The sequence below is a fragment of the Vicia villosa genome, linkage group LG4 (assembly GCF_029867415.1).
Source record: "Vicia villosa cultivar HV-30 ecotype Madison, WI linkage group LG4, Vvil1.0, whole genome shotgun sequence".
Classification (NCBI taxonomy): Eukaryota; Viridiplantae; Streptophyta; class Magnoliopsida; order Fabales; family Fabaceae; genus Vicia; species Vicia villosa.
In genome coordinates, this window is record NC_081183.1 from 184,211,492 (window position 1) to 184,237,856 (window position 26,365).

At 33.7% G+C, this 26,365-nt stretch overlaps 1 protein-coding gene across 1 annotated transcript; it reads left to right on the top strand.

Moving 5' to 3' along the window:
• The first annotated feature begins 38 nt into the window (after positions 1-38).
• Positions 39-26,365, top strand: LOC131598495 (uncharacterized). The gene is made up of 6 exons (XM_058871090.1): positions 39-752; positions 960-1,255; positions 1,880-2,463; positions 9,117-11,480; positions 11,574-13,674; positions 26,251-26,365. The coding sequence occupies exons 1-6, from the start codon at positions 39-41 to the stop codon at positions 26,363-26,365; spliced, it is 6,174 nt and encodes a 2,057-aa protein (XP_058727073.1).

The following is a 26,365-nucleotide window of genomic DNA, read 5'->3' on the forward strand; positions in this document are numbered from 1 at the left end:
CATTCAGAACAAGGTATGGACACTATGAATATTCTGTGATGCCGTTCGGTGTTACTAACGCGCCGGGAGTAATCATGGAGTATATGAACCGTATCTTCCGAGAATATTTGGATCAGTTTGTCGTAGTGTTCATAGACGACATCTTGATATATTCTAAGTCAGAAGAAGAGCATGTGGATCATTTGAGGACGGTGTTGCAAGTGCTGAAAGGAAGAAAGTTGTATGCAAAGCTGTCCAAGTGCGAATTCTGGTTGAAAGAAGTCAGTTTTCTTGGTCATGTCATATCTGGTAGTGGCATTGTTGTAGATCCATCTAAGGTAGATGCTGTGTTGCAATGGGAATCTCCAAAGTCAGCTACTGAGATTAGAAGTTTCTTGGGTTTAGCCGGTTACTACAGACGGTTTATCGAAGGGTTCTCTAAGTTGGCACTTCCGTTGACCAAGTTAACTTGTAAAGGTAGAGCTTTTGTGTGGGATACACAATGCGAAGAGAGCTTTGTAGAATTGAAGAAGAGATTGACGACGACTCCGGTTTTGACGTTACCTAATCTGGGAGAACCTTTTGTAGTATATTGTGATGCTTCTCTCATGGGTTTAGGTGGTGTGCTTATGCAGAATGATAAGGTTATTGCTTATGCGTCGAGGCAGTTGAGAATTCATGAAAAGAACTACCCTACGCATGATTTGGAGCTTGCTGCAGTTGTTTTTGTGCTAAAAATTTGGAGACATCATCTTTATGGTTCTAGATTTGAAGTTTATAGTGACCATAAGAGTCTAAAGTATCTATTTGATCAGAGAGAGCTGAATATGAGGCAGCAAAGGTGGTTAGAATTGCTGAAAGATTATGATTTTAGTTTGAATTATCATCCAGGTAAAGCTAATGTTGTGGCTGATGCTTTAAGCCGAAAGACCTTGCATATGTCAACTATGATGGTTAAGGAGTTGGAATTGATTGAGCAGTTCCGAGATATGAGTTTAGTTTGTGAAGTGACACCGCAAAGTATTAAGTTGGGAATGCTTAAGGTTAATAATGATTTTCTGGATAATATCAAGGAGGCTCAGAAGTTGGATGTGAAGCTAGTGGACATCATGGCTGGTTGTGGCCAATCAGAGAAAAGTGACTTTAAGATAGATATGCATGGTGTGTTAAGACTGCAAGATCGAATTTGTATTCCTGAGGATGATGATATGAGGAGGATGATTCTAGAAGAAGGTCACAGGAGTAACTTGAGTATCCATCCTGGAGCTACTAAAATGTATCAGGATTTAAAGAAGATATTTTGGTGGCCAGGAATGAAGGAAGATGTGGCACAGTTTGTGTATGCGTGTTTGACTTGTCAAAAATCGAAAGTTGAACACCAGAAGCCTGCGGGGTTGATGCAGCCGTTAGAAATTCCAGAATGGAAATGGGATAGCATTTCGATGGATTTCGTGACAGGGTTACCTAATACTGCAAGAGGATATGATTCGATATGGGTGATTGTTGATAGGCTTACAAAGTCAGCTCATTTTATACCTATTAACATCACATATCCAGTTGCAAAGTTGGCAGAGATCTACACCAGAGTGATTGTGAAGTTGCATGGCGTTCCTCTGTGTATTGTGTCGGATAGAGATCCGAGATTTACTTCTGATTTTTGGAAGAGCTTGCAAGAAAGTTTGGGTTCTAAATTGAGATTGAGTTCGGCGTATCATCCGCAGACGGATGGTCAGACATAGAGGACTATTCAATCGTTGGAGGATTTGTTAAGAGCATGTGTTCTCGAGCAAGGAGGTTCGTGGGATACCTATCTTCCATTAATCGAATTTACTTATAATAATAGTCATCATTCTAGTATTGGAATGGCTCCTTTTGAAGCGTTGTATGGCCGGAGGTGTAGGACTCCGTTATGTTGGCATGAATTTGGAGAAAGTGTAGTACTTGGACCGGAGATTGTTCGAGAAACTACTGAGAAAGTGAAGTTAATTCGAGAAAAGATGAAGGCTTCTCAGAGTAGACAGAAGAGCTATCATTACAAGAGAAGGAAGGATTTGGAATTTCAAGCTGGTGACCATGTGTTTTTGAGAGTCACACCCGTGACTGGTGTGGGGCGAGCCTTGAAGTCTAAGAAGCTCACTCCTCGTTTTATCGGTCCCTATCAGATTCTAGACAGAGTGGGAAAAGTTGCTTACCGAGTGGCGTTGCCGCCAACTCTTTCTAATTTGCACGATGTGTTTCATGTGTCACAACTCCGAAAGTACATTCCAGATCCGTCTCATGTAGTACAGATGGATGACGTACAAGTGCGAGATAATCTCACTGTGGAAACTAAGCCTGTAAGGATCGCGGATCGGGAAATGAAGACTCTGAGAGGAAGAGAGATTTCATTGGTGAAAGTTGTTTGGTTGGGAGCAGCTGGGGAAAGCATAACATGGGAATTGGAGAGCAAGATGCGAGACTCCTACCCCGAGTTGTTTGAATCAGGTAAATTTTCGAGGCCGAAAATGCTCTAAGTGGGGGAGAGTTGTAACACCCGTAGTTAATTAAATGCAATTTTTTTTTAATCGAATATTTTGAGTATTTTGTGATATATGTGAATTTAGTAAATAGTCGGTCGAAATGTCGAATTATAGTGGGGATAAAATAATATTGGGTTTTTATTATTATTTGTAAAGTCTATTACATAAATTAGTTTAGTTTAATTGTAAGTGTGAGTTGGCATTTGAGGAGTGTTGGTTCGTAAACCCAACAAGAGTTTTAGTGGCCCAATAATTTTAATAAGGAGTAGTTGTTAAAGTAGTGGTATGTACCAAACAAAAAAAAACAAAACAAAATATACCAACCGTACGAAACAGAGAGAAAAGAATTTGAGATCAAGGGTTTTGGTGCTAGCAGCTTAGGGGTTCAATTTAGCAGCCGCGGTTACGATCAAATTTCTGAGCTCCGTTCAATCCAAAAGGTAAGGGTGGGGTTCGACTAATATAATTGATTGTATGATAGTTTTTATGTGGGATTTAGGGATTGTATAATTTCTGCTATGTTTGTGTTTTAGTGGTTAGATCTATAAACATGTTAATGTTTGGTTTATATCGATTAATCTGTGGTTGAATTGCTGCTGTTGGTATTGTTGAACTATGTTGCCCCTTATAATTAATTTGTATCATTTTCCAAGCGAAACGATGGAAATAAATCGTATCTTTGCTGTGTTGAATTCATAAGAAAATTAGATAAGAATATGAAGAAGAAATAGTAATGAAAATAAGAATTTTGGAGGCGGGGGTCATCCAAGGAGGGGACGGGCGTCCCTGTTTGTAAAATAAATTTATGGTTGCATATATATATGGGGGTGGACGCCCCTAGCATGGTGGATGAGTGTCCCACTCTTTTCCTTCCATTCTTTTGGGATCCACGTGTGTAGGCAATGGCAAGGCATGTTGTTTTGGTCCTGGCATTTTGTTTAGTAGATAATACTAGTAACTTAGATATATGTATATATATATTACAAATAATATAATAAGTATAATTGGATAGTTGGTAATAATAATAATAATACTAGGGGTATAAATTAGTAGCAGGAACAGTAGCAACATTTTAGCAGATAATGGATTTAGCAGACAATGGCATTTTGTATCAGAACTGGAATTCTGTAATGACAGTGAGAAATTGGTAGCGTGGATTTAATCATAGTAGTAGAATACATTTAATAATTGACTAGTATTAATAATTGAATAGTAATAATTGACTAATATTAATAATAGTTGATGAACACGGTACCGATTAGGACGTTGGTAGTTTTTAAGCGGTATAATTAATTAACCGGAATTAGACGAAATTCGTCGGGGTGGTTTATATATATATATATATATAGGTAATTGTGGTTGGTTGCTTTGTTGAACATTATATCGATTTTCGTGAATTGCAGGTATTGTTGAAATGAGTTGGTTTTGTCCCGAATTTGGACAAGTTTTGGTTGTAGGCTTAAATAGCCAAAGTTGAAAGTTGTTTAAGTTGCGGTTTAAGTTGTAGTTTAAGTAGTCGGTTATGTTGCTGTTATTCTGATTTTGTTGTGATATTATTGATTTGATGTCGTTCATGTTGTCGCATAACATTGCATTGATTAAGTTGGCCTTGATGGCATTGATTAAGTTGGCCTTGATGGCACCCCGTTCAAGTTGTTGAAATGCCTCGATAACCTGGCATATGATTAAGTTGAGAGTTGTACTCCGATGGATCCACATGCATTTGCATTAGTCGAGTTTCCTGTTGAGTTTGCATTTTGTTGACATCATTGTTATTGCTCTGTTGTTTGGTTGATGGTTGTATTGCAGTTGTTTCAAAATGGGGTGAATATTGTATAATTCTATGTCTAATATATCAATTATCATACTCTTGCTTATACTTTTCGATATCTCACCCTTTCTTTGTTTTCGCCGTTGCCTTTATATTGGTAACGTGCAGGTAACGAGGAGTAAAGATTTAGTAGCTTTTGGGTGTCGTTGCTCTGATACGTAGCACTCGGGGGGAAACGAACGCTTGTTTGATTTGATTTATGTTGTTATTTAATTTCAAGTCGAATTCGATTGTTATTTTGAGGATTTTTGTTGTTGATTTAAGTTGTTGGAAAAGGCCATGATTACTCGCAGTTTAAGTTGATTTGTTTTCCGCTGCAGTTACTTAATTTAAGTTTAATCATTGAGACTAAATACTTGTTGAAAATTCTTTATTTTATTATAGTGCTATGTATCTTTTTAAAAAAAAATTGTTGTCTCCGTTGTTGGTTTTAAAGTTAAATGTAATACCTCAAGTTAAGTCGAAATTTTGGCACTCTGATTTAATATAAACGTTGGGTAGATTTTGGGGTGTTACAGCTATGCCTCCCCCTTGGTCTTTTTGGAGAGCTTGATAGACCCTTTCCCTCTTCGAGGTCGGTGTTGATGGTGGTCGGTTCTCCTTAAAGATTATGGTACTTGAGTTTAAGGTGGATCAAAGATGCCACAACATCTAACATAGTCGTGAAGGGTCTTCCTAGGATGAAAATATGTATCCTTTTGCAAAGGATGGTGAGTAATTACTAATTATTCATTCAAGTGTCCTTCCCGTCACTTGCTAATATATCCAGGTCAACGTATCCCCATGGACGGGTGGTTATCCCATTGAATATATGCAAGCCTGGGCCTTCATAGGCCCATAAGCTTTCTCCTTTGATATCCATATTTTTTAATAAATCTGAATACATTATAACATATGATCTTCTACTATCAATCAAGATTCAGGAGACATCAAACTGTCTTATAGTGGTTGTGATTACCAAGGGGAAATTTCATTAGGGACCCCTCCTAACTTCTATGAGTCCCAGAACCTCAACATATGGATCTTCACTGAGGTACCTCCTTTCTTTTTGTGGATGATTAATATCTCGTTGACCTTTCTCTTCATAGTCCCTTTTGAATAGAGGTTTACCCTAGGTGCTCCGCTAGTGATAACGACGATATACAAGCGTTTCCCATTGTTGGATTTCTGGATCTCGCCACTGGTCCCGCCATCGAAATTCTTTGAGGGATATTTAATCTTAGGGGACTATTCCCTGTGTATTTTCCCCTTTCGGGTAATTGTTCAACTGGCCACTCTTGATCAATCCTTTGATGACATCCTTCAATTGGATACAATCCTCGATCCTGTGGTTGTGGCCTTTTAGAAAGTGGTAGTACTTTGACTTATCAGTCTTACATGTTTCTCTGATGGGGTAAAGGTTTGGACTCCTCCTTTCTTGAATTGTGTGTTTACACAATCCTAATAGATCTTCTCTCAAGAAACAATCAGAGAAGTGTACTTGTCGTACCTATGGATCTATGTGCTTGTAGAAATAAACTGAAAGCCATGTGAAAAAGATGTTCATCCTCTATCTTAGTTTGATTTTGATAAAAACAAAAGATTATCAAAGAAGATAAAGAATTAAAATCGGGTGTCAAAGATTTTTCAATGATGAAGATAACCAAGTAAAGATACAAGTAAATATTATGATTTAAGGTATATTACAATTCACATAATATCACATTGAATGCTCTGATATAATTATGAAATAAACATGTTGCATTCAAATGCATGAAATAACTCTTGAAAATTTTACTTTAAACCAAATTATTGATGGTATTAGAATACCATATACTAGTATTTGATTAATGCTGAAACAAACACAAAATTGTGTTAATGGTAGCTAAGTACTATATGATAGTTGAATATCAATGTTGATTGTATTCGAATACAACATATGGTATCCGAATACCAGTTATAAAAATTGTAGTTTTTTAACTTTTAAAAGAGTGGTATTTAAATACCATATATAGTATCCAAATACAAGTTTTCAAATTTCAAAATTTTTAATGTTTTTGAAGTGGTATTCGATTACCACATTATGGTATTCGAATACCAACCTGAAGCAATGTAATTTTTTTTTGTTTTCAAAATGTTTCTAACACATTGCAATGCTTCATGGAATGTTTTTTCAAACTAATACATCTTTTCATAACAATGCTTCATGAATTATTTTTAAGATAGTTCGTGATGTATTTAAGATGCACACTTCAAAAACTCGGATTTATCACTTTAAAAAAAATCTTTTCATACATTCAATCATATTTTTCTAAATATTCAAAAATTCTTTAAGTCATGAAACTTTATGCATAAATTTTAAATCATTCAAATGTTTCATACCATATTCTGAGCACTTAATGTACATTATTTTGGATTTTGATTAAGATAAAAGAGAAGGTCGAATTTATTTGTTGGACTTGAGACTTCACACACAAGAGGGAGTGAATTTTATGGTTTGGAGAAGCGTGGTTTTGAAAAACTTGTTGGTATATTAACTTAAATCAGAGTTAAAATCATTTTCAAATATTAAGCAGCAGAAAATAAATAGCATAAATTAAAAGATAAGGGGAAAGGAGGACACAGAGAATCATAGTGGTTCGGTCAAAATTAAAGGACCCACTCCTCTCTCCAAGCCATAATCCATTTTCCTTCTCTACGAATCAGTTGATATGAAGCCATAGAGTGATAACAACAATGTGAAGAGAATCTAGATAAACGTAACCAGGTAAGAACTTCGGGTAGCTCTCTTATCTTTTAATATTAGATACTTATATGATGTATTTCCTTTATAAATATCTCTATTAATATTTTGAATGAGATAGTTTTTAATGGTCTTTTGTTCTTCAGTTGTCTTCTTGAGTTTTCTTCATTTGGACTTTTGACATTTTTCTTTTCCTTGATTGTCATCTTCCAATGATGCTCTCTACATGATACTTTCAAAAGTAACAACCTCTACTTCTTTGTTTGTTCATATTCCATCTTCTTCATTTGAAGATGATTCTTTCATGATTCTCCCCAAGATTGATGTTTCTTTTCCTCTTCTTTATTATAATGTTGAAGAACCTTCTTAGTCTTTCTTTTGAGCAAGAGGATCCTTCGTCTAATTGTTCAATGATTGAGTATGATATTTTTGAAGGTTTGAACAAGTTTTGTATTATAGGGGCAAGATGAGGACGATGATTCTTTGGTTTGTATTTGTTCATCTTTAAGTGTCAGCTTGTTCATCTTTTCTACGATCACCTTCTTTCTTGATTTTTCCTGAAATTTATGAAGGCTTCAATCTAGGTATTTAAGAGTTGGATTAATTTTTCAACTCTTAATTCTTAGATATTTGTTAGTAAAAGCAATTCTATAATAAAGTTTCCTATATGACTTGACCTAGGAAAAAGCTAAGCATTTACTTCTTCTTTGCCTCGTGTGGTCATCTTCTCTTGTCGGATATTTTGAAGAACCTTCATATATCCTTTCCAAAGTATCCACATTTCCTTGGTGGTTTTAAATTGATGAAAGGTGAAGAGTTCAATGTCATACAAAAGATATTAATAAAACTTCTCAGTTAAAAGATCTATGTCTCTCTTTTTCGAACCAAAAGAAAAAAAAGATTTATCCACTACTTTATCATTAATTTATTGAGTGGGGTAGACTAGAACATCAACTTTTTTTGTATAAAAAATATTAAATTTTAATTTGCCTCAAATAAAAGTTTCAATTTTCAAAAAGGTGGTAGGAAGTTAAAAATATAACTTATGTAGGAAGTGAACTTCCTATCATTGATGATAATTAGAGTTGTTAAAATGGGCTAGTCCACTAAGTCCGAAAAAATATAGAGCTTGGGCCTAAAATTAGAGCTCATATTTTTCAGGGTCTTTTTAGCCCAGCCCTGAAAAGTCTGCTACCCATTAGGGCTAGTCTATATAGGCCGTGGTTAGCCCATTAGGTCCGAATAATTGTAAATATTTTTTTAAAAAATTAATATTTATATTGTCTACTCCAAAATAACACATTTATTTTTCCCACCTCACTAAATTTTATCTCTATTCTATTCAATCTTTCTCTTTTAAATATTATATATTAATATAATCAATATTCGTTCACCTTGTTATATTAATTTTTCTCTTATTTTAAATATTCAAGTATTATTTTATATAATTTAGACATATATTGTATTTAGAAACACATTATAATATTTATAAGAGATAATGTAGTACTTTAAAATGTATTGTATTTAAAATAATATAATTTTAAATTTTATTTATAATAAATATTAAGAAGTTTTTATTTTTTATTTAAAATAATATGGCTTCTTTTCAAGATTGTTATCCGGACTTCCACCTTGAGGACAAGGTGAATTTTGATGGGGAGAGAAATGATACGAGCCCATTAGTGGAAGGCCCAAGAGCATTAGTGGAAGGCCCAATACCGTTAGAGGAATGACCCAATTATGAGAGGGAAGTGAGCCCAATATTGAGAAAGAGACAACCCAAGAAACCGATATGGATGCAGGATTTTGTATGCATGTAGAGAAATCATTTAGAAGCTGCTAGTGGCACTTAATACATTCTGTTAGTCCCACTCCGTATTTTCCGCAAGTTGTTATGCGAAGTTTGCTTTATATGCTGTAACAGTGAACCAATTTTGGGTATGTTGAATGATAAAGAAAATTCTATTTCTTCCCCAATTTTTCTTCTTCTGTTCTTAATTTTTCTTAGGAGTTAACACTCACTCGAAGAGTGATTCCATTGATTTTAATACCTGAACAATTGCAGGTTGTAACATTGGTGCTTTCATCATGGACCACAATGATTTCATGAACGCCCTTCAATCCAAATTTGATGCTCAATCCGAAGCGATTCGTTCCATGATTCAAACATCGCTGGATTCTCATTCTGATTCCGTGCACTCAACGCTGCATCGTCACCTGCTTGAGGTGGATTCCAAGGTGGTCGTACTTCGTGCGAAGGTGTCATCAACTACCGCCGCCAATTCTGGGTCGGTTTCACGGACGTTGAAGCTCAGTGTTCCACGTTTTGATGGTTCTAACCCGCTGGATTGGTTATTCCAAATCGAAGCATTTTTTGACTTTCATAACACTCCGGCAGCGTCTCGTCTCCAGATTGTAGCATTTCATCTGGAAGGTCGCGCAGATGCGTGGTTTCAGTTGGCAATGCGTAATGATTTGCTTCCTTCATGGCCAACGTTCTTGGAAGCGGTCCGTCATCGTTTTGGTCCTACTACGTATGAAGATGTTGAAGGAGATTTATCCAAGTTAGCACAGACAGGTTCAGTAGCAGACTTCCAAGCACAATTTGAAGATTTGATGAACAAAGTCATTGGTATCTCTGAGCCTCTACTCATTAGTTTTTTTATTACCGGCCTCAAACAAAACTTGCGTCGTGAATTACAATTTCATCGACCTCCAACATTAATGGAAACCTTTGCCATGGCCAGAGCTTACGAGGCTCGCCTTGATGACAATCCCCCGACGTCGAAAAATTGGTCTCGTAGCCCACATACAACCGCATCCCTAAACACTTCAAACTCACAACGTAACACAACCCACTCAACCCCAGCCCAAATACTTAACCCCAAACCACCCCACATCACCACCAGCGGCTTGAAACCTAGTAACTTACCTCCTTTACTTCCCACACCGAACACCACTACACCGGTTCGTAACCTGCCGGCTGCCGAACTTCTTGACCGTCGCTCCAAGGGTCTGTGTTTTAAATGTGATGAGAAGTGGAATCCATCTCATCGTTGTCATAGTCGTGTACTTTTGTTATTGGGGGATGATGATGAGCCACCACCTGAATCTGTCAACACCTCAGAAGACATTTCTGGTGACATCTCTAGTATCCATGCTCTGTCTAGTCAGATTCAAGGTCGTTCCCTGCGTATTTTGGGTTCATACAACCATATCAGTTTTCCTATTCTCATAGATAGTGGAAGTACACATAATTTTATCAAACCAACATTGGTGGAACAATTAGGGTTGGCAGTGACTCCTTGCCCACGATTTCGCGTTGCTACAGGTTGTGGTACATTTTTGGTGTGTCAATTTTGTTGCAAAAATGCTCCACTCCTGGTCCAAGGCATTAGTTTTGTTGTGGATCTCTTTGTTTTGGCAATTGAAGGCCCTGATGTTGTTTTGGGATTCCCATGGTTGCAATCTTTGGGCAAAGTCTCTCATGACTACTCAGCACTTACCATGGAGTTTATGTGGCAGGGGAAACAGGTTCAACTTGTCGGTGACAAAACCTTAGCTTCTCAATCAGTTTCTTTCCATCAGTTGCAAGCTATGATGCAAAAGGCTGACATTGCAGAGCTCTTTGCAATTACACAGACCTCATCTATGCCTTGTCCGGAATTAGATTCAACATTTCCGGGCGACTTACCAGCCCTGTTTACAGTGTTACTTGAACGCTTTGCTGCTATATTCGCCCAACCTATAGGCCTACCTCCACATCGCTCAGTTGACCACCGCATTCACTTAATTGAAGGGTCAAAACCTGTCAACGTTCGACCATATCGATATCCACAATTCCAAAAGGCTGAAATGGAAAAACTAATCAAAGAAATGCTTGCTCAAGGAATTATTATCCCAAGCCATAGTCCTTTTTCTTCCCCGGTGTTGTTGGTTCGTAAGAAAGACGGAACTTGGCGTTTTTGTGTGGATTATAGAGCTTTGAATGCAGCTACAATTAAGGATAAATTTCCGATTCCCACAATCGACGAACTCTTGGATGAACTCGGCGGTGCTATAGTGTTCACAAAATTGGATTTGCGTGCGGGGTACCACCAGATTCGTTTGCACAACCGGGACACGTATAAGACGGCTTTCCGCACACATGATGGACACTTTGAGTTTTTAGTGATGCCGTTTGGCCTTACAAACGCTCCGTCAACATTTCAAGCCACCATGAATCAGTTGTTTTCCCAATTTCTACGGCGGTTTGTCATTGTATTTTTTGATGATATTCTAATATATAGTTCCTCCCTTGATGACCATTTACAACACTTGGAATTGGTTCTTACTTGTTTACAACATAATTGTTTTTATGTCAAACTGTCCAAGTGTTTGTTTTGTCAAGAATCAATTGAGTATTTGGGTCACATAGTTTCCTCCAAAGGTGTGCATGCTGACCCAAGTAAACTGGCTGCCATGGATAAATGGCCTATCCCTATTTCTGTCAAATAGCTCAGAGGGTTCTTGGGCCTCACAGGTTATTATCGTCGCTTTATTGCGCATTATGCCACCATTGCTGCCCCGTTGACTGATCTATTGCGCCATGATTCTTTTTGTTGGTCTGAGGAGGCTACCACGACTTTCATAGCCCTCAAGCATGCAATGATGGCTGCCCCGGTCCTTAGCCTTCCTGATTTTTCTAAGGAGTTCATCATTGAAACGGATGCATCAAATGTGGGCATTGGTGCGGTTCTTATGCAAGACGGTCATCCACTTGCATTTTTTAGCAAGAAATTGGGCCCTAAGCTACAAGCTGCTTCTGTTTATATTAAAGAGCTTCATGCTATCACCGAGGCGGTTCTCAAATGGCGTCAATACCTCTTGGGACATTTTTTCATTATTAGGACAGACCATAAAAGCATTAAAGAACTATTGCAACAGGTTATTCAAACACCAGATCAACAAGCTTATGTGCGGAAATTGTTGGGTTTTCAGTTTTGCATTGAGTACAAACCAGGAGCATCAAATAAAGTAGCTGATGCGTTATCGCGTGTCCCTATGGACTGGCCTATAGAGGAGGACATAGAAACTCAATCGGAATTGTGGGCCTTGGTATCTTCTCCAACTTTTGGTATTGTGTCTCAATTACGAAAAGAAAATGCATCTGATCCTGTTTTACTTGAGTTTCACAATCAACACCGACAGGGTACTTTGGTAGCTCCCTATACAATTGTTAATGGGTTGCTTCTACATACTGGCCGATATGTTTTAAATCCACACTCTCCATTATGTAATTTGGTTATTAGTGAGTTTCATGATACACCAAGTGGAGGTCATGCTGGTGTAAAGCAAACACTTGCACGGATTGCAGTGAATTTTTTCTGGATAGGTATGCGTAAGGCAGTGGAGTCTTTTGTGGCTGCTTGTCTTATTTGTCAGCAAATTAAATCACCCACTCAAGTTCCAGCTGGGTTACTCCAACCTCTCCCTATTCCAGAAGCCGTTTGGGAAGATGTAACGATGGATTTCATTACGGCCCTTCCTCCGTCTAATGGATTCACTGTCATCTTAGTTGTTGTAGATCACCTATCTAAGTCTGCTCATTTTGGTTCTCTTTCCAGAACCTTTACAGCCTCCAAGGTTGCTGAACTGTTTATTTCATTAGTTGTCTGTCACCATGGTTTTCCCCGTTCTATTGTGTCTGATCGCGACCCTGTGTTCATTAGCAATTTTTGGCGCAAGTTATTTGAATTGAGTGGTACCAAATTAGCTATGAGTAGTGCTTACCACCCTCAAACGGATGGTCAATCGGAGGTGGTTAATCGTGGAGTAGAACAGTACCTTCGTGCCTTTACTCAAGACAAACCTTCTTCTTGGGTTTTGTATCTTCCCTGGGCAGAATTTCACTATAACACTAGCTTTCATAGTGGATTACAAATGTCTCCGTTTGAAGCTCTTTATGGTCGCAAGCCTCCCACTATTCCAGCATACACACGTGGAGCCACATCTATTTCAGCTCTAGATGATAATTTTACCACTCGTGATGAACTCTTGCGCAACCTCAAAGCTAATTTGCTGACAGCTCAAAACCGCATGACTCAACAAGCCAATTCCCATCGTCGTGATTTCACATTTGCTGTCGGTGATAATGTGCTAGTTCGTCTGCGCCCGTACCGACAACTTTCTGTCCGTCTTCATCGCCAGCATAAGCTTTCCAAGAAGTTTTATGGCCCTTATAAGATACTCGAGCGCATTGGTCCGGTAGCGTACAAGCTCCAATTACCTTCGGGGAGTCGCATACATCCAGTGTTCCACGTCTCGACTCTTAAACCTTTTCGAGGTCAAGAGAACCCTCCACATCAGGATTTGCCTCCCGAGAGCTTTGATAATCAACCAGTTGAACGACCTGGTACGATTCTGGCCTATCGTACTGTTTTGGTTCAGGGTCAGCTTCGGCCTCAATTGCTGGTGCAATGGATCGACTCCCCGGCTGATGAAGCTTCGTGGGAAGATATGGCTTCTTTTCAAGATTGTTATCCGGACTTCCACCTTGAGGACAAGGTGAATTTTGATGGGGAGAGAAATGATACGAGCCCATTAGTGGAAGGCCCAAGAGCATTAGTGGAAGGCCCAATACCGTTAGAGGAATGACCCAATTATGAGAGGGAAGTGAGCCCAATATTGAGAAAGAGACAACCCAAGAAACCGATATGGATGCAGGATTTTGTATGCATGTAGAGAAATCATTTAGAAGCTGCTAGTGGCACTTAATACATTCTGTTAGTCCCACTCCGTATTTTCCGCAAGTTGTTATGCGAAGTTTGCTTTATATGCTGTAACAGTGAACCAATTTTGGGTATGTTGAATGATAAAGAAAATTCTATTTCTTCCCCAATTTTTCTTCTTCTGTTCTTAATTTTTCTTAGGAGTTAACACTCACTCGAAGAGTGATTCCATTGATTTTACTACCTGAACAATTGCAGGTTGTAACAGCTAGTGACACCAACACCAATACCAAAGAGGTTACAATCAGCCTCTGTTGGCATAATCTCAGGCGATGACTAATGCACTTATAGTTACGAAGATTATGGGGATAGACAAGGTGCTTATTCAAACCGATTGCAAATATCTTATGGAGGAAATCATATGGGGGTGATGATGAAAGTGGCGATTTGGATATAACTCATAAGAGTTATCTGATAGCAAACATTAGGAAAACCCTGGATTATATGAGTTTGAATAGAATTAGATTTCTTCGTAGACAAGAAAACATTGAAACTCATTTGCAAGTCTAAAAAGTCATCCACCAACAAAATTCGATAATGCTGATAGAGTCAAACAATAACACTAAGGAAGTTTTTGTAAACATTTTTTTATTAATTAATAAAATTGTTTTTAATTAAAAAAATAATTTAAACTCCTTTTTCCTTTTAAAAAAACAAATTCTTTGATACCCATGCAAATTAAAATAAATAAATAATGTTGCATGAAATTATACTATTTGATTGGTTAAGGATATCAGTGCTCAATTTAATTTAAGGGTATTTAAGTGTTCATCTTTAAAGAAAACTAAACAATATATAATTTCAGTCAACATGTATATTTTGAAGTAAATAAATTATAGCTTTCATAGTACTTTTTATTTGTCTCTGACGTAACGTAAAGATGCACTCTCTCTTTGTGCGAAATTGAGTGACGTAATAACTAATAATTGAAAATAAATTATTTTAAAATAATTGATCATTTTAAATTTATTTTCGATACAAGATTAGTCACATATTTTTTCATTGGATCTACTAGTTAGGGGTGTTCAAAATCAAACCAACCCAATAGAAAATCGCAAACCAAACCAAACCAAACTGAAACCGCAAAAAACCACATTTGGTTCGGATTAGTTTGGGTCATTTTTTAACAAAACTGCACAGTTCGGTTCAGTTTGCGGTTTATATTTTGTAAACCGAACTAAACCGAATCAAACCGTATTATGTTACAACCTAACTTTTACTTAACTCACATCCAAACCAAACTTAAATTTATTACACATTAGCCTTATGATTAAGAACAATTTTCTCATCCTTACACATAAGATTTTAGTCTCGATCTTCTCAAATTTCAAATAGCATTATCGCGTCTTCTTTGCCACATACATCTTTCATATTTTTCTATATTCTCTACTTTCTTATATTCTTTCTTTTTCTAATTTCTCAACTCTTTTGTTTTTTCTTTTTCACCTTCACTAATCTCTCGTCTCGTCTCTTCTATTTTTTTGTTTCATTCTAATAATTTTTATATTGTTTTATACTATTATTTTATGTTATTATTCCACTTTTGTCTAATTTAATTTTTACATATTAAATAGAAAGTTGTTGTCAAAATATGACGAGTTTTATTGTCATTTGATAATATATGAGTGTCTAAATACAAAATTATGTTGTCATCTATATGTATATGTGTGACTTAATAAAATATTTGTAAAAAACCGAACCAACCGAGCCGAACCAAACCGCATTAGTTTGATTTGGTTTGGTTCGGACTTTTTTTAAAAGTCAACCGAACCAAACCAAACCGCATGAATTTTTCTCTTGGGGTTCGGATGATTTTTTCCGTCAAAACCGCCTAAACCGCACCGCGAACACCCCTACTTTTAATTAATAGCTACTTGACCAAAAAAACTACTTCATCACTTTTTTTTTTGATAAGGGGGAGGGCCGAAGCCCAAACAACAAAAACTACAGAATTATCCTCCTAGAGGAGCTACTATCAATCCTATCTTTCTCAAGACAATTCCTCAGCCACTCAGGTGCTTCCTGAAGAAAAATTTACTCTGCATTAATGATAAAAGGAAATTCATCATTACATGAAAAAAAAAATTTAATAAAAAATTTCTTTCTTCTTTTTTATTTAATGATTTTTTTTTCAAAATACATGAAATGAATAACAATCCTATTATAAATAAATAGATATAGATATACTTTTTTCCCCTTGCTGCAATGCACTAACCACAATAATATTTAAGCGTGTGTTTGATTCTGTGATAAAAAAAATTAATTTTTAGTGAATTGATTATGTAAAATTGATTCTGGATAAAAATCAGATAAATGTAAAGTGATTTATGTTTAGAGAAATTTTTGCAAAAGTGAGTTGAACAATAAATTCTAATATAAAAATCACGTTTGATTAAAAATTATAAATATTAAATTCGAATAAAATCAATTTTGAAAAACATAATCAATTCTGCTCGAGATCAACCAAACATGTCAAAATTAATTTTAAATATCCAAAATTAATTCTAAATGAAATATAGACTAATTAAAATCACAAATATTATTGATTAAGTGACGAGATTATCGTTGTATTTAGTAGAAATGACTTCGGAAACAGATTAATTGCATAGAAAATGGACTAGTTTGTTTCAGCTTTAAAAAATGGATTTTTTTCTTTGTATTTTTTAAAAAATAGATTTTCTAAAACCATTTTTCAAAATATTACAAATTTTTTTATATTAGTTTTTTCTAAAATGAAACACTTAATTTGACATCTTATAACATAAACATACATAATTGAAGACCAAAATTTAGTCAAAATCATAATTTTTTCAAAAAGTTGTATTTCAAAAATAATTTTTATGAAAATCTATTTGAAATAGCTTCAAAATTAAGTAATTTTTTGAAATTTTGATATCTAAATATTTTTCCCATAAATAAATGAAATACCTAAAATCACATTTTAAGAATAACTATTCAAACAAAATTTTCATTTGAAGCTTTTATAAAAAGTTTCTTTGTAAATTTTTTTATCACAAAATTTAGTAACACTATAAAAATTATTTTTAAAAAAAGCCAAAACAAACGGGCCCATTTATAGTGTATTCAGTGGATTATATACTGGTGAAAATATAACATAGAAAATGAAAAACAATATATAAAATTAATTACAATAAATAAGATTAATTACTTGGACAGGATTGGTCACGGTGCCCACATGGGAAAGTCTAAAGTCATTCAACGAATTCAATTTATTATTAGTAGTGAAAGTTTAAATCAACTAGTCTGACACCCGTGCGTCCGCTGGGTATCCGTGGTGGCAATGTTATTTTGTTCAATATAGATATTATTACAGAGATAAATGTCCTGAAAACACATGTTTAAAATACTGAAATTTGTTTACAGTAGGTTGGGCCAAAGTTTGGGATATTTTGATCAATAAACATCATTTTCCCGTTAATATTTAATATTTTGATTAGTAACTTCATGTTCTCGTTAATATACAATATGTTGATCAGTAATTTATATCCTCGTTAATATTGAATATTTTATTCAGTAACCTCGTGTTCCCCTTAATATTCAATATTTTGATCAGTAAGTTCATGTTGGCGTTAATATTCATTATTTTGATCAGTAACTTTGTATTCCCGTTAATATTCCGAATTTTATCCTGTTAATATTCAATATTTTTATCAGTAACTTCATGTTCTTGTTAATATTCTTTATTTTGATCAGTAACTCCGTGTTCCCGTTAATATTCATTATTTTGATCAATAACTTCGTGTTCCCGTTAATATAGAAAAAATTTATGAGTAACTTAATGTTTGTGTTAATAGTCAAAAAAATTATCAGTAACTACGTATTTTCGTTAATATTCAATATTTTGTCAATAACTTCGTGTTCCCATTAATACTTTTTATTTTGTTCTGTAACTTCGTGTTCCCGTTAATATTCAAAATTTTGATAAGTAACTTAATGTTTCCGATAGTATTCAAAATTTTGATTAGTAACTTCGTGTTTCCGTTAATATTCAAAATATGTTCCCTTTAATATTCAAAATTTTGATCAGTAACTTAATGTTTCCGATAATATTCAAAATTTTGATTAGTAACTTCGTGCTCCTATTAATATTCAATATTTTAACCAATAACTCTGTGCTTCTGTTAATAATCAGTATTTTGAATATTAACTAGATACCCGAGCATTCGCACGTGGATCAGTGTGGTACGCTCATTTGTTTTAAAATGTAATATTTTGATCAATAAATATTATTTTCCCGTTAATATTCAAGATTTCGATCAGTAACTTCATGTTCCCGTTAATATTCAATATTTTGATAAGTAATTCATGTTCTCATTAATATTTAATATTTTATTCAGTAACATGATGTTCCCGTTAATATTCAATATTTTGTTTAATATTGTATTTGTTTAATAGAAATTTTTTTTTATGTAATTATTATTATGATGCATTTCGTTCAGTAAAGATACATAATAAAATTAAAAATTAAATTGATAAAGTGTATTATTATATATGTTGTGGTAAGCTGTAATGTCACTATTTTTCATGGTTATTGAAATGAAAAAGTTAGAGTAATATTTATGATCATTAATTTAACTGATTGTAACTGATTTCTATTTTATAACTAATATTTATGATATTTATGTAAATTGATCTTTTGATATCAATGTTATAAAAATTTGTTGAATTCAAATTCTAGTCATAGCAAATCTTGCAATGAGGAATGATGATATTAAATGGTTTGAATAGTTTTTCGTATATTTTTTGTATATTGGCGGCATAAAATAAGAGATAAATAATTTCTAATAATAGTTAATTTCTTTTATTTTATCATTCATATTGTCATTTATGTTATATTTAAATGTTTTACTAAAATAGTTTTTCTGTCTTAAAAAATCATAATGTTATTAAAAGATTTGATTAAATTGTTAGTGGTTGTTGTTTTTATAATTATGTGACACATGAACCCAACTATTTCGGAAAGGTGTGTTGATTATTTAGTAAATTTGAAAACAAAAGTACAATATATAATTAGCTTGGGTGATGATTGTTGGCATGTCTTAAGCCATAAAATTGTCTTTGAATTATAAGAACAATGTGTAAAAAAAGAATATGCAATATAAATATAACACCGGCGTGTATAGTGCATGTTTATAGTAGTCATGTCATCTATGGTGCAGTTTAGCATATATGTTCTTTACTGCAACAATAGAACAATATAATTATAACCTTAAACAGAAAAATAGAACAAATATATAAATCACTTCTAATACTGTAGGTATAATATTTTCTGCAATAACTACAAACATAACACTCGTCCACTTTATGAGGGATCTGTCGATGCCTAATAGTCTTTCAAATTGATCAAAATGCTTCAAACTATCTATCTGGAATGATATGATCATGCCATGTCTGACGATAAATCCCTTTATGCCCACTTTTGTATTATTCCCCATCTCCAAGCCATCAACAAAACCTGCTGGTATGGCCACAACATCTTTTAGAGTTCCATATAATTCAACTCCTTCAACATGTTGAACCTAGTTAAAATATTAATATAGAACAAAAAAAAAAAATTATAAGCACAACTAATAATATGTTAGTGTTTTACAAATTTTAAACTACTCGTTATCACATGATTCTATCATGTTAAATGTCAATATTTCTTTAGTATTACTTTAACCAAATTATGAATTTACTCCAATGGTTTCAAACCAAATAAAACAGATATGCAATGAGATTGAAAAGCTTTATTATATTGATGACAGTTTATGCTTCAATTCTATGGTGCTGCAAAGCATGATATTTTATGCTCCATTTTTATTTTACTCATTTTTCTTCTTTGTAGTAATTTAGTGAAGTCTCTTACTTTAACCCACCCTCCATCATGCCCCAACAAAATTAATAAAGACCTTCTAATGAGTATCAAAGTGATCCCCTAAATCAACCCTTGATCCAAACACAAAAATAGGCAACGAAGATATTATGTTATGGAAATTCAAAGTTGAAGATAACAAAGTAGTAAACATTATTGGTACAGAAAAATTATAAATCCCAAAGAAAATAATCATAAAGTATAAACAAAAAGAGACTGATTCAAGATACAAAAGTCTTTTCAACCTGTGGTATCAGCAACACTGATAGGAAATCAATGATGAAATATCGTCGCAGGTATTTCTTGGCTATCTGTGCAGAATCTATCACAAGCTCACCCACCCAAAGTTCGTCATTCATTTTCCCAGTTTCAGATTCGAAGCATGAAACTCAAATAGATCTTTGAGATTATAAATATTTGAAAACAAAAATGAATAAATTAAATAAAATCACAAGTGTTGATTTCAGTTTCAGACTCTGAAACGCTTTTTTTCTAGAAGTGTCAGTGCTACATAGCAAGAACTATTTCAAAACATTTTTCTATGAAATTTTGGTAATCAGCCTTCCGACCGACTAATCTGATTTCAGAATATCATACAGAAGTTAATTTGGAAAAAAATCAAATTCGTCTAGTAATTTTGATTCTGATAACAACAAACACAATCAGAACATATCTATTGAAATCAGAATACGAATTTTGAACCGATATTAAAAATAACAACAACAACAATCCAGTAAAAATATCGTCACCGGTTATAGATACATACCAGAAGGAATATCCTTTTGCGAATTGGAAGCCATGAGGGAACAAATCTAAATAACTGAAAAACAAACAAAATTGCATAGCGATAATAATTAGGTTATTAACTATACAAAAATTCAAAGAAAATTTACTAATTCAGATTAACATAATCATCGATTACGAGAAACTATACTAAGATTGTAAAAAAGAAAATTAAGAGAAATCCAAATTACGAAGAAGATTGAAGAATATGAAAACCTGAATCTGAAGTGCGATAAGAAATTTGCAACAGATCGGTCGTATGAGCAACCGCACCGCCGGTGAATCTTCCCCCTTCTGTGTGAGTCAACACCGACAAACCTGAAACAACAAACAGTAAATAAAAATCAAAATTGAACCTGTCTGATACTCAATAATAACAATGAAAAAAAGATATGAAGAAGGAAGAAGAAGAAGAGGGAGAAGGAAGAAGGAGAGGGAGAAAGAAGATGGAAGCAGGAGTCGTATAAAAGACAGAATTAATTGAGAGTGAAGCAGTTGCAAACTCTTGATTGCATAACTGCTGCATAGTGGAAGGTGGAGGGATGGAATGTCAACTTACGGAAAATGGAAGTTTAGAAATCAATAGTGACGTGGCGCTTCCAGGATGAAAGTTGAAGGACCAAATACTCTTCTTGCAGGAAGCCACTTGGCAGCACGAGATTGAAACTTGAAAAAATATACAATTTTCTTATATTATAGATTAATATTAGTGAAAGTTAATATCAATTAATATATGTGTGAACAAAACTTTAATTAATTAGTAATTACTTTTGCGCTCGTTTCATTTCTTTAGTAGTAGTTTTTATATTATAATATAATTTTGTGTATAACATAATTATGTTTTACTTCATTTAAGAATGAAAAAAAATTAGTGGTTTATGTTATTTTAAGTATTTAATTATTTTATTTTAATTTTTTTAATATCATAATTAAAAAATATATTTAAATTTATAGATATTTTAAATGATTTTTTATAAAAATAACTTTTAATATATATATATATATATATATATATATATATATATATATATATATATATATATATATATATATATATATATATATATATATATATATATATATATATATATATATGAGGAAGGAAATTCTTAATCAATGAGGAAATTATTAACACTTACTTCAAATCTGAACTATTGATTCTTCTCAATCTAATGGTTAAAAATATTAAGTAATAAATGTCGAGATAGAAAACTATAACTTTATTACTTTTAAGTATTAAATTGAGAAAAATCGATGGTCTAGATTTGAAGTAAGTGTTAATAACTTACACTTGGGATATTCTTACTGCAAGAGTAAATTATTATAACTTACTCCACATTCTCACCATTAATTCTTCTCAATATAATATTTAAAAATAATAAATAATATATTTCTCTCTCCACAATTAATTACTTATTATTTTTAACTATTGCAAAAATGTATATTTATGTTCGTGAGTGTTAAAACTAATCTTTTAATTTATAAAAAATAAGTTAAAAATCATGTTGTGCAACTAAAATACTTAATCACATCAAGAAATTTGATGTGTGGAGAAAAAAAAATTAATGATAACCAAAATAAATGACTTTCAATAAAATAACTCTATGTAATAAGGCAACAACTTAATTTGATAAAATAAGATAAAAGACAAGAAATACAACGACTTGTTTTACTGATTTTGATTAAACGGTACACTCTAGAGGAGAGGGCAATTCTCAAATTCATTATACTTCCAAGAGTTGTTTCAAAATATTACAAATGAGATACAAGAAAAAAGTCACCCAAGTTTCAAAAATCATACCTATTTTTTAACCAAGTGTTTCTCAATCACTCCATCTTTCTATATATGAATCAAGCATAAGTCTATGGTGATTATAAGTGTTTCTGAGTCCCCTTAGATACCTCAAATGGTTTCTCAAATTTATGAATATCATATGAATTTTTACCTTGCCTCATTAAGATTCCTTATGAATGTCACCTCATCCCTCTATTTCTCTTACTATATTCTGAAAGTTATAAAGACAAAAATGATAATGATACATATTTATAACTTTTGAAATCCAACAGATACTTAATGGGCCCAAAACATAACTCATTAAAAAATTGATCTACAAGTTGAAACAATCTAGCCAGATACGCAAAAAGTTGCCTTTACTAGATCTCATACCTGACATACTCAAATCATCACCCAAATCTGACCTGTCGGCCACTGCCTCCGCACCAGCTCCGTATTTATGTCATCCCTGCCACCGGCCTCCGTCGATTTCCAAACTGATTTATAGTTCGTGCAATCTCAAAGTATGCTTTGTTTCTATGCATCACTTAAGATTTTAAGGTATACATCAACTATCTCCACCTCGACTTGAAACCTTGGTGATTTTAACTTACCCATCAACCACATTGCTTCTTTATGCCAATTCAACATCTATTGAACAATTTTTATTAAGTTCAAATCTTATTTGAACCTTGATCTTTCCACTTGCATTCAATTGCTTCCAACTACCTTTTTTTTCTTTAGTAGTCTAATAAGCCTACAAGTAGATTCTTCAACCATATTTGACTCCACTTGTTTTTGAATTTCTTCATAAAGTATCAAGTTTCTGAATTTTACATCCCTTTAGCCACATTCAAATCAAAACACTCAAGGCCTACTTAAACATCCCTTTAAGATGGTACAATCTCTCTATCTCCCCTCTCTCTCTCTATGGTGTCATAAGTCAAATAATAATTAGAGGCCTCTATAATCGTTCCCTTAGTACTACTATTTTTCATAGTGGGAACCTCCACCTCAAATCGAGTGTTCTCCGTCATAATTTCTAAAAGTTTCATCCCTAGATGTTTACTTTTTTCCCCTTGTGTGACTTACTAAAATTAATACATTTACGATTAATGAAATTTGATTCTCCAAGTTCCACTCCGAACAACACATAATATTTCCTACCTCTTTGATATCCATAGAAAACTAATCCACAAATTTACCATCTAGCTGAATTGGCTTGATTTGTTCAATACAAAAAGTTTTGATGACCTTCTAAATAGAGCAAGTTACAATCTACTTACTCCAAACTCATAGCTGTTTGGAAGTTTATTTCTGTAAATGATTACTTTCCAATCAGGTAAGATGCTTTGGCACTAGTCTTACCCCAAAAACACCATGAGAACTCAACGACAAGTGCACTTTTATTCCTTGTCTTCTACAAGACTCATTAAAGTACTTTGAAACAACCTCCTATAATCTACCATACCTTTACCTCAAATCACATAACTTGTTCTTCATGAAAGGATTCATTAGCTAATGATGAACCAACAAAAATATTGGAATTTTCTAAAATATATATAAACCGCATATTTTTGAACCTTTAGCTATGATCAGTTCACCATGTAAAATCTTCAACACCTCATGTTTAAATCTAGTGCAATAACCTAGATCATCAAACATGCGTATGGATAACAAATTTAGCTCGAGCTCTAGAACATACCTCATGTTGTGAAGAAGAAACTCAAGGATTTTTAACATTTTAAGACTTACTGTACCAATACCATTAACCTTGCAAGCCTTATTATCACCAAGGTGAACAACACCACCTTCCTCAAACTCCAAAATATCAAAGTATTATTTTCCTGGACACATGTGAGAGTAACCTGAGTCCATGACCCAACCATCACCAATCTCCAAATTAGACACCACTAATGCATTAACATTTTCATAACTATCCTCACCTTAATCAACTGCAATAAAATAGAATCTTCACTGTCCTCCCTCTTGGGACAATCCCCCTTGAAATGACAAGACTTATGACAAATAAAACATTTTAACATTGACTTGTCAACTCTCTTTGATTTGGACATTCCTATACGCTCACTTCCTTCTATTGATACACTTAAGGCTTCACTACTATCGTCAGTCTATAAATCTTTAATCTTTGAAAGTTATTTGGGCCTCATAACCGACTGGACTTCATTCGAAGTAATAGTACCTCCATTACCATAAATAATGATATACTTAAAGAGCTTAAAGGATTTATGTAATGAGTTCAATCAGAGTAGAGTAATTTTATCATCTTTAATCTCCACCTCAATATACTCTAGGTTATCAATGATCATGGGAAATTTTGTAAAATGTTTCACTATAAATTTGTTATATACCATTCTAAATGAATAAAGTTATTTTTTCATACACAACATATAAGCTAAAATCTTGGCCATATACAACTATTCAAGTTTTGCACACATCGAAACCACAATCTTCTTCTTGACGACATCTCTTAGAACTTTATCCATGAGGCATAAGATAATATGATTTCTCACATTATCCATTATCACAGTCGAGTCCGGGGACAATTAATGTTGATTTAAATTGCAACCCTGCTATTGAATTTTCTAAGATGATTGATACTCCTAACATTTATTTTTCTGTTATATAATAAGTATGTTTACTTTCAGCTTTATGAACTTATCCAGCTTTATAATTGTAATTTGTTATAAACTTCTTGTAATTTTACCTAATATCTTTTGACAGCCCAAGCGACTCGGAGCATCATACACGTGCACGCTTCGACGAAAACAATGGGAGGTAGTTTATAAAGTAAGTTTTTCCAAATGTTGTGACCAAAATGTTTCATAGATTTACTCAGTTTAGAAAATTATTATGGTTATTACCAAGGGAATATAACATTGTAATGACAAGCACTGCATATGTGTTTGTCGGATTGGTTACAACACTGCTCATGATTTTGGTTTATATAGTGGCAAACTCTTGATCGCGAGGTTGTTTATAAAGTAAGTTTTTTGGTTTCAGGTTTGTAGCATCATTTCATTACTGACACTGAAAACAATAGTATATTGAGTTTCTTAATTCTTGGAAAACAATAGTATATTGATTATATTGATGTTGTTAACTGATTACTTAAGTGTATATTTAATCAATTTTTATATGCAGGACATTGATGATTAATCTGCTAATGTTGATAAAAAGTTTATGTCCTGCGGGTGGAGCATGTCGTTTGAAGTTGATACCATTGGAGCAAGAGATCAAATGTGTAAGACAGCAGGTGCATATTATAATTATCTATGCATAATCTACGGTCATGCAGTTGTAATTACATTGATCTATATTAGCAGAGTATAAATTTTGTGTTTCAGTTTACTAATTTAAGGCATGTCTGAGCTTTCCCTCCATGTGTTTGATGAAAAGCAGGAATGACACAATGGTTGTCGTTGTTGCGTTTCATAGTCTGACTATTATGATTTGTTTTGGAGGTTTGGTATTTCATTATATTGTTTGTTCACACTGGTCATTTGGATAATCCTATTATGATTTGAATTTTATTTTACCCTCTTATCAAGCTTCACTGACAGATGGAAATTATTATTTTAAGCTTTTCTAGTGGAATGATGTTTGGGTTGGAATGATATTTATTTCAGGTTGTTTGCAGACAGTTTTGTAAGTGTATATTATATATAGAACAAATTGGAACAAAGATGTGAGTTAACTATTTTATTCTGACAATCATTAGTGTTTGGATGTCTTTTAAGATTGTAAGATTACTTTGCACATCAGTCTCTTAGTTTGGAGTCTCAATTCATGTGTAGATTTTTCACTCTATCTTTTGTGAATACAATGTCTGTACAATTCATTCTCTTAGCACACCTGACCAAGAATCAAAATTGGGGTCGTTTTGTTCTTCAGAAAAATTATATACACACATAGGTACTGGCTGCTATTATAATACAGTGTTATTTGAAGTTGACCTTCAAAATGTTTTTGGCAGATATTGTATATGTTTTGTATCAGGAATATACAGTGACGGTAGCAACTGTGCAAATTGTTTCAACAATGTTGATAATGAAGCTGCTAGACGAGAGGCTGTTGAAGCTACTTTATAG